Source organism: Macrobrachium rosenbergii, chromosome 30 (genome assembly GCF_040412425.1).
Source record: "Macrobrachium rosenbergii isolate ZJJX-2024 chromosome 30, ASM4041242v1, whole genome shotgun sequence".
NCBI classification, from domain to species: Eukaryota; Metazoa; Arthropoda; class Malacostraca; order Decapoda; family Palaemonidae; genus Macrobrachium; species Macrobrachium rosenbergii.
The window spans coordinates 27,607,790-27,621,550 of record NC_089770.1 but is presented as its reverse complement, the minus strand read 5'-3'; the positions used below and the strand labels follow the sequence as shown (position 1 = coordinate 27,621,550).

General features: G+C 37.2%; 1 protein-coding gene across 2 annotated transcripts; it reads right to left on the bottom strand.

Moving 5' to 3' along the window:
* Positions 1-244: 244 nt before the first annotated feature.
* On the bottom strand, positions 245-12,114 carry LOC136855139 (sorting nexin-33-like). 2 transcript variants are annotated; one of them, XM_067132015.1, is made up of 2 exons: positions 11,347-12,114; positions 245-2,502 (listed from the first exon to the last, which is right to left on the bottom strand). In XM_067132015.1, the coding sequence occupies exon 2, from the start codon at positions 2,500-2,502 to the stop codon at positions 1,048-1,050; it is 1,455 nt and encodes a 484-aa protein (XP_066988116.1). In that variant the 5' UTR covers positions 11,347-12,114; the 3' UTR covers positions 245-1,047. The 2 variants fall into 2 exon arrangements, with proteins under 2 accessions (XP_066988116.1, XP_066988117.1); XM_067132016.1 differs by lacking the exon at positions 11,347-12,114 and adding an exon at positions 9,084-9,259.
* Between the last annotated feature and the right edge of the window lie 1,647 nt (positions 12,115-13,761).

Here is a 13,761-nt window from a genome sequence, read left to right as displayed (position 1 = left end):
CTTTGGCCTGTGTGAGTGCGTGTAGAGAAAAAAACGAAAGAGAATGAAAGTAAATGAGAAAGTTAAGAAATGTGGAAGAGCAATAAATTAAAGAGGAATATTGGTGTTTCCTGAGCAAACAATAAATTTAGGTAATCATTTTATGTCTAATAAAATATAATATTTGATGAAGACTCTTGAGAAAGTGAGGTAGTGACAGAGAAAGTTGAAAATAATGCTAAATCGGTAGGAAAAACACTCAGTATTACAGTATAAATATAAAATTTTTATTTATCTTCATCAATACATTACAATCGCATTATACTATTATAATAATAATTAGGAACAATTTTTGTTGAGCAAAAGCATTGATCAATAGGTTCTTACCCTGACATCTCGACAAGGTCATAGCATTACCATTGAGATTATTAATTTTTTGTGAAAATATATAATGGGGCGGACAAGTTTTTTCTCTCTACTTTAATTTAAAGTAAATTAAATACTAGTAGGTTTAGGAGAAACACTGTGTGTTGAAAATACTGTAGAAACTTCAATCTTTACTTCATTCAGAGATAATTTCTTGCTTCTGATGTTAAGAAGTCTCATTTTCTGTTAATCATTCATCAAATCTTCTGCAAATGTCTGAGAGAAGCTTCCTCATGCTTTTTCTCCCTTCTAATTGTATCTCACAAGGGCAACCACGTCACCAAACTGTGACCTTGGCAATTAATAAAAAATGACCAGAGTAGCAGTAATGAAAAAAATATCAGGTAAGTATGACTAAGATTCCAATGATGATGCAGAGGGGGGCTTTTTCATGCTTTCTTTTAGCGTGATTACTTTGGGGCACAATAAACAATACCCAACGATGATCTTGGTAGAAGACAGCGAAACATGGAACTAAAACAAATTCTCAGGCAAAAGTTTAGTGCTCAAGGGAATATGAAAGATTGCTCTTTTTTCTTTTGTTCCCTTATGAGCGCACAAAACTCATGGGCAACAAACAGAGGCTTTCATATTCATAGAAGCTGAAGCCAGATTTCAGGACAAATGCACCAGGAAGAAATGTCAGATTCCAAGAGAAGATGCAGAATTTTCGTCATCACCACTAATTATCCTTTCCAAGCCCCTTCTAAGCCTCTCTGTAATCCTCTGATACAAGTGAATTTGGTCCACAATGAAAGCCTTTATGGCAGTTCCAAAATCCCTGGTGATTTGTTGGTGAAAATAGGAAATTTCTGCTTGCAAGGCATAAACTAAAACTTTGCTTTCCTCTGCTCCTGGCGAGGAATCAGTAGAAATTTTGGTTTCTTCACTGTTATTTTGAAATGTATGCACCTTTAGCGTGAAATTTTCATCATGGGGACTCGGTCTGGATTGGCTCAAGTTTCTACTGGCGAAACAGCAAGACTTGTTGAGTCCATCTAGCAAACTTTGGTATTCAAGAAACAAGTTTTCCAAGGACCTCCAGTCTTTCCCATCTACCACTTCAAAAATGTTTCCAATATCTAAATAAGCTTTGCTTACGTGGTGCATAATTATTGAGAGATTAGACCTCTCTGTTATTAAGACTTCACTAAACTTCTGGAAAGCAAAACTAAGGTTGTCATATTCCTGCTTGTAAAAATGTCTATAACTATCTGCAATGATTCTACAAATATTGTGGAAATACACAAGTTCTTTGTTTAATGTACTTATGAAAAGTTCTTGTTCTCTGACTATTTGCTGAATATCTGCCACATCTGATGAATTCTTTAACTTGACGCTATTAAAGAGACACTCAATTGTTGGTCTCTGGGTGTTTTTGTCTTCATTATTGTCTTTCCATGGTTTCTCATTACTGACAGTGATGAACTGCTGAAATATTATGCTTTGTGAGAGCACAGGATGGCGACAAATACGGTCTATCCAGTTTTGCAACAGAGACCTTTGCTTTTCAATGAATTCTTCAGTGCAGGTACCTATCAACTGCTTTCTTGGTATAGGAGGTATTACAACAAAGGGATATCTAACTGAAAAGTCAATAAACAGACTCTCAAAGTCTCCGTAAGTTCTAAGCACTTGGCTGGTTGAGAATGAGGGCAAAACAGCATACGTAACGTGATGCCTCACCCCATATGAACTTTGCTGACTCTTTGACGATAGGATCTGGCATGTATATTCAGCTGAGAAAAATCTCCAAAATGGTCCATGTCCATAGTCATCAATATAAATACTGTTTATCTTTTTATAGTTTTCCAGACTATTTTTGCTCGTTCTGCTTGAGACATGCTGTACAGTATCTTTAAATTCAGATGACAACAGAGGACAAGAAAGTCTAACCCAAGGAAAAGTAAGTTTTGTACTTGACGATTCTCTGGCAACATAGAGCTCGTGACAATCAGGACATCTTACATCAGATGTTGCTGGAACCATCTGGTCCATACATTCCATGCACAAGAAATGTCCACAACTTAAATTCGTTGAAGGTCTAATTTTGATTTCCTCCTCGCAAACTCTGCAGCGGAGGGTTGCTTTAAGCATCTGGAAGCAAGAGAAAAAATTTTAATATCGGTAAAAAGTCTAGGCTAAGATACTCTTGATTTTACTTACAAATCCTTCAGTGAATTTTATGCATACTTGTCATGATGAAAAAAGTTAGCTTTAATTTTACGTATAAAACCATAAATACACAGATGTAAGCATAACATGCTACTCAACCAAACATGGGGCAAGTGATAACAACATGACTACTGTATGAGATTAGATATCTTGGTTTTACTGGCTACATGGTCGCGACAAGGATGGCTGTGCACACTAGCTGAATGATAACAGTCAAGATGGCTCTATATTACACAATGAAACAAAAAAAATTAAGTACGGGACGAATTTTAATGGCATTAGTACATACTCTCTTCAATGTACTGAAATACAAGCTGTATGAAAACAGCTAATATAATATACAACGACAGCTAAATATTGATTTATATGATACTCCTCAGGCGTCAGTACATTCTAAGATCCAGTGTATTGCACTGTATGTAAAAAATTTACAGATATGCAGAACATGAAAGGGCTATTGCTATATGCTGGCTTCTTGGGGCAGCATCATAGTTACCAGTACTCTAACCACCCATTCATCACGTTTCATATCGTTGTGATTCAGTTATACACACATATATACTGTATAAACACACATACACATATATAAGTTGCATTTGTGCCAAGAGATACAGTATAGATATATATATGGTACATATACATATAACATACATATACACGCGCGCGCTCGCAAACACACACACACACACACACACACACACACATATATATATATATATATATATATATATATATATATATATATATATGTATGTGTGTGTGTGTGTAGCCATGGAGAGGAACGATGTCACATAGGCTAATTATCGCGCAAATGCAAGAGCATACGTTGAAGTCTTTTAGGAGGAAAACTTGTAAATTATGAGTCGAATAACGATGGGTGAGAAGGAATACGTTCAATCAATGAGATATGAAGAAGCGCCGAACAAATACAAAGAAGCAAGGCAGCTGCAGCAGCGCTGCGCACTTCCGGTGAATCAACATAGCCTTTGAGGGAGGCGTGTCAGTTGCCACTTAGTCTAATATCGACGCTTTCCGAGTCAAAACTTTATGTTTTGTTTAATGCTTTGTGTTTAGGCGTACCATAATAACACAACAGAATCTGCATCAGTTTCGATTGTTTGGAAGTTAGCCGAGTGTAAAATGGTGTTAAAAGATAGTTGGCAATAGCTGTTTCCGCTGGTGACGATGCAGTGTAGCCATACGTATGAGGCACGAAAGCTGAGGATCGTTTTAAAGTTTAGCTTAGTAGAAACCTCTTTCGTATAACAGTAAAAAGTGAATTTCTTCATTAAATAGCGCATGTACATATCTTAGATATACACAGCATTGTGTATAGTTATGCTTTATAAGGGTGTCTGTGTATACACGCATATATATATATATATATATATATATATATATATATATATATATATATATATATATATATATATATATATATATATATATATATATATATATATATATGTGCATATATGCGTGTATACACAGACACCCTTATAACACATAACTATACACAATGCTGTGTATATCTAAGATATATGTACATCGCGCTATGTAATGAAGAAATTAACTTTTTACTGTTATACGAAAAAGGTTTCTGCAAAGCTAAACTTTAAAACGATCCTCAGCTTTTGTGCCTCATACGTATGTGCATGTATGTATATGTGTGTGTCTGTGCGTGCGAATAGAGAAAAATATCTGTAAGGACGATAAGCCACTTACTTCAAAATTCCGTCGGTGTATAACCCTTGGGACGAATTAGCCTGAACAAAACTCTCAGGATAAAAGCCCCTTAAATAAAATCTCTTGAACAAAGGACCCTATGAGACTTGTATTAACTAAAGTAAATAAATGTTTTCATGAGCCTCCCAGGACAAGATCTGCATACAAAACACTCCCAGGACAAAGATCCTCTTTCAAAAACTACCTAGGGCAAAGTTCTCGTGCAAAAGCCTCTTAAGACAAAAATTCTCATACAAAAGCCCCCTTGCCCAGAGCTCCTCATATAAAAGCCTTCTAGGACAAAAATCCTCATACAAAAGCCTCCTAGGACAAAGCTCCTCATACAAAAGCCTCCTAGAACAAAAATCCTCATACAAAAGCCTCCTAGGACAAAGCTCCTCATACAAAAGCCTCCTAGAACAAAAATCCTCATACAAAAGCCTCCTAGAACAAAAATCCTCATACAAAAGCCTCCTAGGACAAAGCTCCTCATACAAAAGCCTCCTAGAACAAAAATCCTCATACAAAAGCCTCCTAGAACAAAAAATCCTCATACAAAAGCCTCCTAGACAAAGCTCCTCATACAAAAGCCTCCTAGAACAAAAATCCTCATACAAAAGCCTCCTAGAACAAAAATCCTCATACAAAAGCCTCCTAGGACAAAGCTCCTCATACAAAAGCCTCCTAGAACAAAAATCCTCATACAAAAGCCTCCTAGAACAAAAATCCTCATACAAAAGCCTCCTAGGACAAAGCTCCTCATACAAAAGCCTTCTAGGACAAAAATCTTCATACAGAAGTCCCCTTGGCCAAAGCGCCTCATACAAAAGCTTCCTAGAACAAAGTTCCTCGTACAAAAGCCTCTTAGGACAAAACTCCTAAAACACAGTCCTCTTAGGACCAGAGCTTCCTTTTATAAAAACCCTCTGTATAAATGACCGTTGGGATAAATCCCAATTTGACAAACCACTAAGTACAAAATTCCTCAGAGAAGGGCGTCAAAACACCTCTAGAACAACCCATCCCGTGATCGTAAGCCCATCAGAACATGAGCCCTTTCACACAAACCTCCTAAGACAGACCCAATTGTGCAAAAGTGACAAGGGACAAATGCTCATTTGAAAAAAAGCTTCCAGGACACAAAACTTGACAATGAAACTCCATCAGGACAAAACCTTCCTCGAAACAAAATCTTAAGTTGGTGAGAGAGAGAGAGAGAGAGAGAGAGAGAGAGAGAGAGAGAGAGAGAGAGAGAGAGAGAGAGTATCACCCATTGGAGTTGCATTCGTCTCTTGATAGCCGAATGGTCAAAGTCGACTGTCTATCTAAGCCAAACCCAGATTCGAATCCTGGGCGAGGTATGATGTACTTAATGTATACTAATGATTCCCTTTGGTTTTAAGTTAATTGCAAATTATGGTGAATTTGTTGGTCAATGATATTCGTAGTTTATTAGTGGATATATAAATAAAGAAACGCATGTGACAAAATTTATATACAGTATATATGTGTGTGTATAAATTTTGTCACATGAGCTACTTTATTTATATATTCACTAATAAACTACAAATATCATTAAACAAGACATTTATATATATTATATATATTTATATATATATATGTAAATTTATATATAATATACATATATTTATTTATTTATTTATTTGTATTTCTAGTACAAAGATTCACACATGGAAGAGCCCACACATATATATATATATATATATATATATATATATATATATATATATATATATATATATATATATGTGTGTGTGTGTGTGTGTGTGTGACCTGATTCTCGATCATATAAAGGTTCTACCAGTACAAATGAAACGCGTAAGATACAATTAACACGTGTATTTTCCTTAATAGTTACACAGGGCCCTGTTGCTAATAATTACGCTACTTAATTATGCAATTATAGTCGGAAGGTACTCTGAGGTGACACGCGCCCATCACTGTCTTAATAGGCGCTCTAACACGTCGACCACTAAACCCTTACTGATCATTAACTTTTCAAACTGAACTCGCTTAGGTCAAAGACCTCAGCTGATTGGTCTCTTAAAATCGAAAGGAACCAATAAGGGTCTTCGATGCATGGCACTCATTTGAATTGTCCACGCCAAACCCCAACGATCGTATGGCGTTCGACAAATCTGCAGTATTTGTTCGTTACTCTCTGATCACAAAGACGTACAAACAACTAGCAGATTTTCTGCTACGTCTCAGACATGAATTTCTATATAAATCAGTTCATATATATATATATATATATATATATATATATATATATATATATATATATATATATAAAAATCCTTCATTGCTCTCTCTAGAAACTTCATCAATATTTCTCAGTCATAACACGAAGTTTACCTTTTATATTTTAATGAAACCCAGAAGAATTTGTCTCGCAGGTTATATTAAGTCCAGACCTTATCCATGAATGTAAATTGTACATATACTGTTCGCAAACATTAAGCTGCTTATGTCGTTTAACATCCAGTTCACTCTACCTCGGAATTAATACCAGAGAGAAATTAAAACTGATGAGTGGTAGTCAGTTGATGGATGCGAACTATACCGGGCGACAGCAACTACCTTAGACTTAATGGATGTTGAAATACATTTCAGCTTAACGTTTGCTAGATATAAAACTTGACAATATATATATATATATATATATATATATATATATATATATATATATATATATATATATATATATATATATATAGAAGAATCGTCAGACCCATTGACAAACATCTCAGGTTGAAGAGGTAAAGGCACGCATGTCTCTTACAAGAACAACGCATCACCAGGGAAAATAATGGGTTTCAAACCAGCATTCACAGAAAAATACTTTTACAGGTTTTGGGCACCAATTTTTTATAGTTCATGTAATTTCAATTTTAAGTTGAATTCTCTTTCTACCCTCCTCCACAGGGCGTATTCTCTCTTACTTCCAGCTGGACAGCCTTTCATAAAGAAGTAGAGTTCTTATATAATTTTTTCGCAGCAATTGTTTTCCATCCCACTATTTCCATCGAGTACTTAATAAGCTCTTAACTGCAAAAATGGAACAACCTATTCCCACATATACCGTTCCCCAAATTATGTATTTATGCTAAGTTCCCTTTCCTTCATGACAAAAGTTTTAAAAGAAATGTATGAATTTAATTCATCATGAATTGCCAGCTGTAAATCTGAAGTTGATTCCACGAAACCCTCTAAATATCCGTTCTTTTTCAGAGTGAAGGACAGACTGAGTCACTTCCTTGACATCCAACATTATCTATAAATATACCTGTCCCAGATGTAGTCTGGGAACCTCGTTGATGTACTAGAGGCTTCTTAAAATCCGTTTCTGCTCCCACCAAGGTGTCAGCTTCAGGACGGGTTGCACATTGTCCAATCCCAATTATCCAATGTTCGGAATCATTCCAAGATTTGTGGTACCCGCTGATATTAATGATTTTAAAATTATTGATCTGCCTCAGGACGACGAGTTGATGGTGTTGAGTCGCTTTTCATAAAACTAATGTACCAACACTAAACACCCAATCGTCGTCCAGACAACTGTTTATAGCATAACTGCCTGTTTGTTTACTCTCCACGTTCGTTATAGGTTTCTTTTCGTTTGTTTATTTCCTCCTGTCTTTCTAGTCACTTTTTAGCTCTTGCCTTGGTAGGTGTTCCTTTCAAGTTCTTGTTTTAATTTTTTTGTAGTTGTAAATTTTTAAAATTTTTAAAGAAGCTTTTCCCATTGTGGAAGTGACATTTTAAGTATTTATTGTCTGTAATTTCCAGCCTTGAGGATGCATCATGTGATGTGAAACGTTGGCCGAATAAACTTGTTCTTGTAAGAGACATGCGTGCCTTTACCTCTTCAACGTTTGAGATATATATATATATATATATATATATATATATATATATATATATATATATATATATATATATATGTGTGTGTGTGTGTGTGTGTGTGTGTGTGTGTGTGTGTGTTTGTGTGTGTGTGTGTGTGTGTGTGTGCGTGTGTGTTTTTAACTGTAACGACCACAGTGAACTCTGAATTTCTCGATTTCTTCACGTTTTGGTGCGATCTGAAATTCCGGATGCGGGTTTGAGACTTCACTTGGGTCTCAGGCTTTGCAATAAGAAGCTTATGTGATTATGAAGAAATCGACAAATTGAGAGGGCACTGCGGTTATTAAATTTACATACGTACCCGATAAAAAGTGATCAGTAGACTCTCTCTCTCTCTCTCTCTCTCTCTCTCTCTCTCTCTCTCTCTCTCCCTCTCTCTCTCTCTCTCTATCTCTATATATATATATATATATATATATATATATATATATATATATATATATATATATATAATCTTCTTTTACCAAGAGAGACTAATCTAATGTCATGTTATTGGTTATTTTGCAATTGACAAGAGTCTGTTTTGCACTCCAGCTCCGCCCTAGTTATTTTTCATATTATCCAATAATCCAATACAGTCTTTTCTGAAAGAGAGAGAGAGAGAGAGAGCATAAATAGATGAGGGCGGGCGAGAGGAAGTTTCAGAGCGATACGTATGAAAGAGGAAATCCCAAGTGTTGCCATATCAACCTACGCACATTACTTTTTCTTTCCCTTCATAGAAAAACACATCGCTAAATACTTTCGATAAAATTCTTTAACACGTTTTTATGCAATTAAACAAACAATAGATATTCATGGAAATTAAATATAAACTAAGAAACAGTTATAGGTATTTGGCAACTCACACCGTCAGCGGCTCGGCGATATGTTTTGTGGCTGCTATCTGCCCGAATCCAGGTGAAACGTCGTCCTACTGAGCTTAGTTCGTACAGACGCACAAAACTCAGCCCAGACTTACTTTTGCCAAGAATAAGTTAATGAATACGGGTATGAGATGTGAATACAAACCCTCATTAGAAACGTATGTGACATCATTGTGGCGGAGTCAGGTAGGCTAACACGGCCTTGGTCTGATATGCTGAATGCGGGTTCGAATCCTGTTCCGGACGTCATTTGGTTCTTCATTTGGATCTTAAGGCTTTATCATTAGAATAACATTCGTATCTGGTAATAAAGTGTCTAGTCGATACTATATCGTGGTGACACTTGTATGTCTCTTTGTCGGGCAGACTCCAAAAGTGCACGCCAGGCCTCGCAATCCTTTTAAAATTTTATTATTTTTATATTAATGCACGGCAATCACATGTGTACGTTGCCGTTAACAAAAATAAAGTTCTTTGGCGTTTATTTCTTGCTGGGATTTCCTGACTGCGAAATAAAAAGAGAATACCTGTAGATTGGTTGCAGCCTTAAGAGACTTGGGGATTACCTCGTCGAGGCCCTCCCTTGAATCTTGATTATATTCAAGCACTTTTTGTTATAAATATGGAGAGAAAAGTTAGAGGTGAATTCAGAACTGATCACAACGTGCCAGCTCTCATTGAGAGAGAGAGAGAGAGAGAGAAATTTGATGACTGTCTTATTTTGGCGAGACCTCACCTGCGGCCAACAGCCTAATCCTAGTTTTTTTTTTTTTTTATCGTTTGCCTTGCTGCTTGCACCACAGACTGCGACCACGAGAGAGAGAGAGAGAGAGAGAGAGAGAGAGAGAGAGAGAGAGAGAGAGAGAAAAGTTCGACATGTGCTTTAGAACAGCGACTTCAGCATTGATCAAATGACCTTATCAGAACGCATGAGATAACATGGAGAGCAAATAATCGATAACGGATTTTAAGAACGTGGAACCAGAGAACGGATATGAGAAAGGGAACATACACAATAACGAACGAAGTAAGTAAGAGAGTTATGACGTAGCATAAGCAAGGCTTAGAGGCTTCAAAAACAAAGAAAGACGTTATCTTTCAAAGGAAATGACGCCATCGAAGCTATCAGAACAAAGGCGGGGGATATAATAAAACCGAGGCGAAGACGTGACATTTCACATACAAGAACCTCTAACTGGGTCATATGAAAGACTGTGTGACGCAGCTCATAAAAATAATGCGACACGTTTGGCGAATGATAGAATGCAATTATGCCGATGATGAGGATTGAAACTCCTCACTCTGCTTGGAGTTATTTTGTTATTTATTTTTTTTTTTTTTTTTTTGCCCTTATTTGTGACTTGTGGATTGTCAGCCATTTTTGTAGGTTTCCCTTTAAAGTAATTTGAGATCAAGGCTTTAATTCAGAAAAAATGCAATTAAAAAAAATCAAATTCATGATCGACAGACACTCCCCCACCCCAACAGCCACAAAAAGAAAAAAAAACTAGAACATTCAGTAGAACGTGAAGCCCAGACGAGGCCAAGAGCCATCAAACTCTATTCTGGTGTTATATTAGAGCCACGTTTTCAGACGCATGCATGCTCTCAAAAGCACGCGCTCACACACACACACACACACAGGCATTGGAAAGACACGCAAAGACGTAGTATGCTTCCGATCTAACTGACAGGTGATTTTCAAAGAGAGTCACTGTTATTCTCAGTACCTCCTCGAAATTCCTACAACCTGACGTACGAACACACAAATTACACATATTAAGCGAATGTAGAGGTACTGTACCCTGGTCTATAGAAAGCACCACTTCATTTCATTCGCCGAAACCTTTCATTTTAAACACACCCCAAAAAAACCCTAAAAACCCTGTCCTCCTATCCTGTCCTAATCCTGGTGCGGCAGTCACCAACCAGGAAGTCTCATATTAAGACCAAAATTCTTGCGCGCAGTTTTCACGAAACCTGATTAGTCCAACGCCATTGCCATTTTATTTTCTTTCTTTCTTTCTTTGGTAAGAGAATTGGAAGTTTTTCTGGAAGTTACTTTAATGAATGATTTTTATAAGATGATGAAAGTGCAAATTTTAATAAGCACACATACACAGGAATACATATGTAAACAAACAGCTGATGTCAAAATCACTACACCATATTTATCAACAAAGGCACGTGAGCTACTGTATATCCTCTGGCGACAAAACAAGACGCGTGTTAGGTTGACACTTACTGTATTTGAAGTTCTTTCGTTTCTTCTTCTTATTCTTGTGCTTATTCTCTTGTTTCTTCTTCTACATCTTCCTTGTCTTCACAAACTTATGTTTAGTTTCTGTGATTCCAACCACTTTCTCTCTCTCTCTCTTCCTCAATTCCTGCATGAATCTATAGAGCAGCTTACTGCAGATGCAGGTAGGACCTCTCACCCCGTGTCTGTCTCCGTCTCTCTCTCACTATTTCCCGCTCTCTCTTTATTGGTAGTTTTAATACCAGATAATTATTAATCAGCACGTAGGTCCATCTCCAGCTAACCGCTGTTGCATTCACCCCCTCTCACTCTTTTTAGATTGCTTCGATTGCATAGATCTGTCTCTCTGGCTGTAGGTCCGATTGATTACCTCTACTCTGCAGCAGTTCAGTTGATCCCCCGCTTTCTCTCTCTCTCTCTCACTATCTCTTTCACTTTAGTTTCACCAATCAGAGTCCGTATGTAAGTTTCTTTGTCTTCACGCTATAATACACCGAGGTTTCATTGATCTCAGTCTCTGTCCCCGTCTATGCTTCTGAATATCCCAGCCGTCTACCGGCCTCCGTTTATTGGCGTGCTTCTGTCTCCAACGCGTGAGCTAGGCACTGTACTTGCATGGATCACGAGTTCGACGCGAACTGCAGAAGGTCCAGAAATTCCACCGCCGCTACGGTCGTTATTCTATTAAGGCCGGGAAGCTGAAGAGAATGACTTTCATACTTGACGACTTGGTGGCACCCTAGTCCGCAAGTCATGAAGTTTGCATAACAGGACGTCCACACGGGGAGCGACAGTTCGTTTAACAGTCCATTTCCTCTTTCGGCTGACCTCTACAGTAGGTTTCCTTGCTTTTGCGAAAGAAAGAAACAAAGAAAGGAAGGAGTGCGGTTGCTATTGTGTGAAGGACTTTGAATTGCTTTCTGGCGTTTGAAGAGAAAAAATAACTAGGTCTGAGTGACACTTTTTCTCCAAACTCTCTGGCTTTTTTACGAAGTGGCGGCTTTCCTGTTTCTTCTCAGTGGGTACCGTTTTGGTCACTTCTTCAGTCACTGCTCATTAGACCGCCACTTCCCCAGTTATTCTTTAGCGATCAGTGGCCTAATCCTCCTTTTGCCTGACTATATTATATTTGACTTTACTGAATAAAGGCTTACTGATTCTTTTGGAGCGTCCTCCTCTTCCTTGTGTTCAGAACCGTTGCTAGATAAAGGCCAATGGTTGCCTGTCCCATCAAAATGTTGGCCATATTGGATAGTATATGCCAAGGTCTATAGACCTTGGTATATGCAAAGTACTGACGTATTTCTGATAGAGCAGGAATTCCAAAATAAGAACAAAAGTGAAGGAAAAAAGTAAGTTAATGATAGTAAATATCGTAGGAGTAGAAAAAAAAAAAAATACATCACGCTGTATGCAATTACGGTATGTATTGGGCAGAGCAGCTAAAACATTATGGACAATGTTATCGTTATCAACAAGTTTTGGAATGGTTGCTCATTTAGAGTTATCAAAATTTCCATTTTTGATTTTTTGACCAGTGGATTTGTTGTTAGGGCCACTTTGTATCCTCTGTACATAGTTGACTTCCACTGCTGTCTACTTTGGGAAGTTGCAATTGCCGGGTCTTATAGTTGGCGCACAGCCGTAAGGGAACCTAGGTTGCTGTGCAGAAGGGAGTCAGTAAATACAACAGACAACTTCTTTAATCTTTAATGGCATGAAAATATCTTTTTACTGAAATCCTTCGATCCGATTTTGAGAATGAAGAAACTTCCTCTAGACCAGTATGTTTAAAAAGGCACTTTCCCTGCAAAGGAGATAACCTTACTATCATGGCTCATGGTGAATAGTTTTTGCCCATAAAGAAGTCTGTCACACTTCATTTCTCTTGTTATGCATCTTGCTGAAATGCTGGAAGGTGACAGGTGTTCATGGCAACGATCGCATAAGAACAACGTGATCGTTGGTTCATGGTAGTACAAATGTACACTGGTTGAACAGATTTGGTATTGTCTGCTTAACATGTGGAGTTATGTTACATTTGACATTTGTGAATTAGCTCAGTGAAGGGAAGCATTGTTTCTTGTTGCTAAGGATGACATTAGGTTGGGAGAGTTGAAAATACTATGGTATGCTATTCTTGGATTTCATATTTAACAGTTTTCCTCATTGTTTTTCCAGTTACTTCATCTCCTTTCTAAATGCTGTGCCAAGTAACATTGTATTACAGATGGTAACTATATTTTAAAGGTCTTTATTGTTTGCACTGATTTGGAAAACAAATTTCTCCAATTTTCTCAGGACACATTCATCTATCATCTGCTGATTAATACATAGTCCTGTTTCTTAATGACATATCTGGGCAAATTCTTTATCCATATAGCCAGACAGAATACTTGT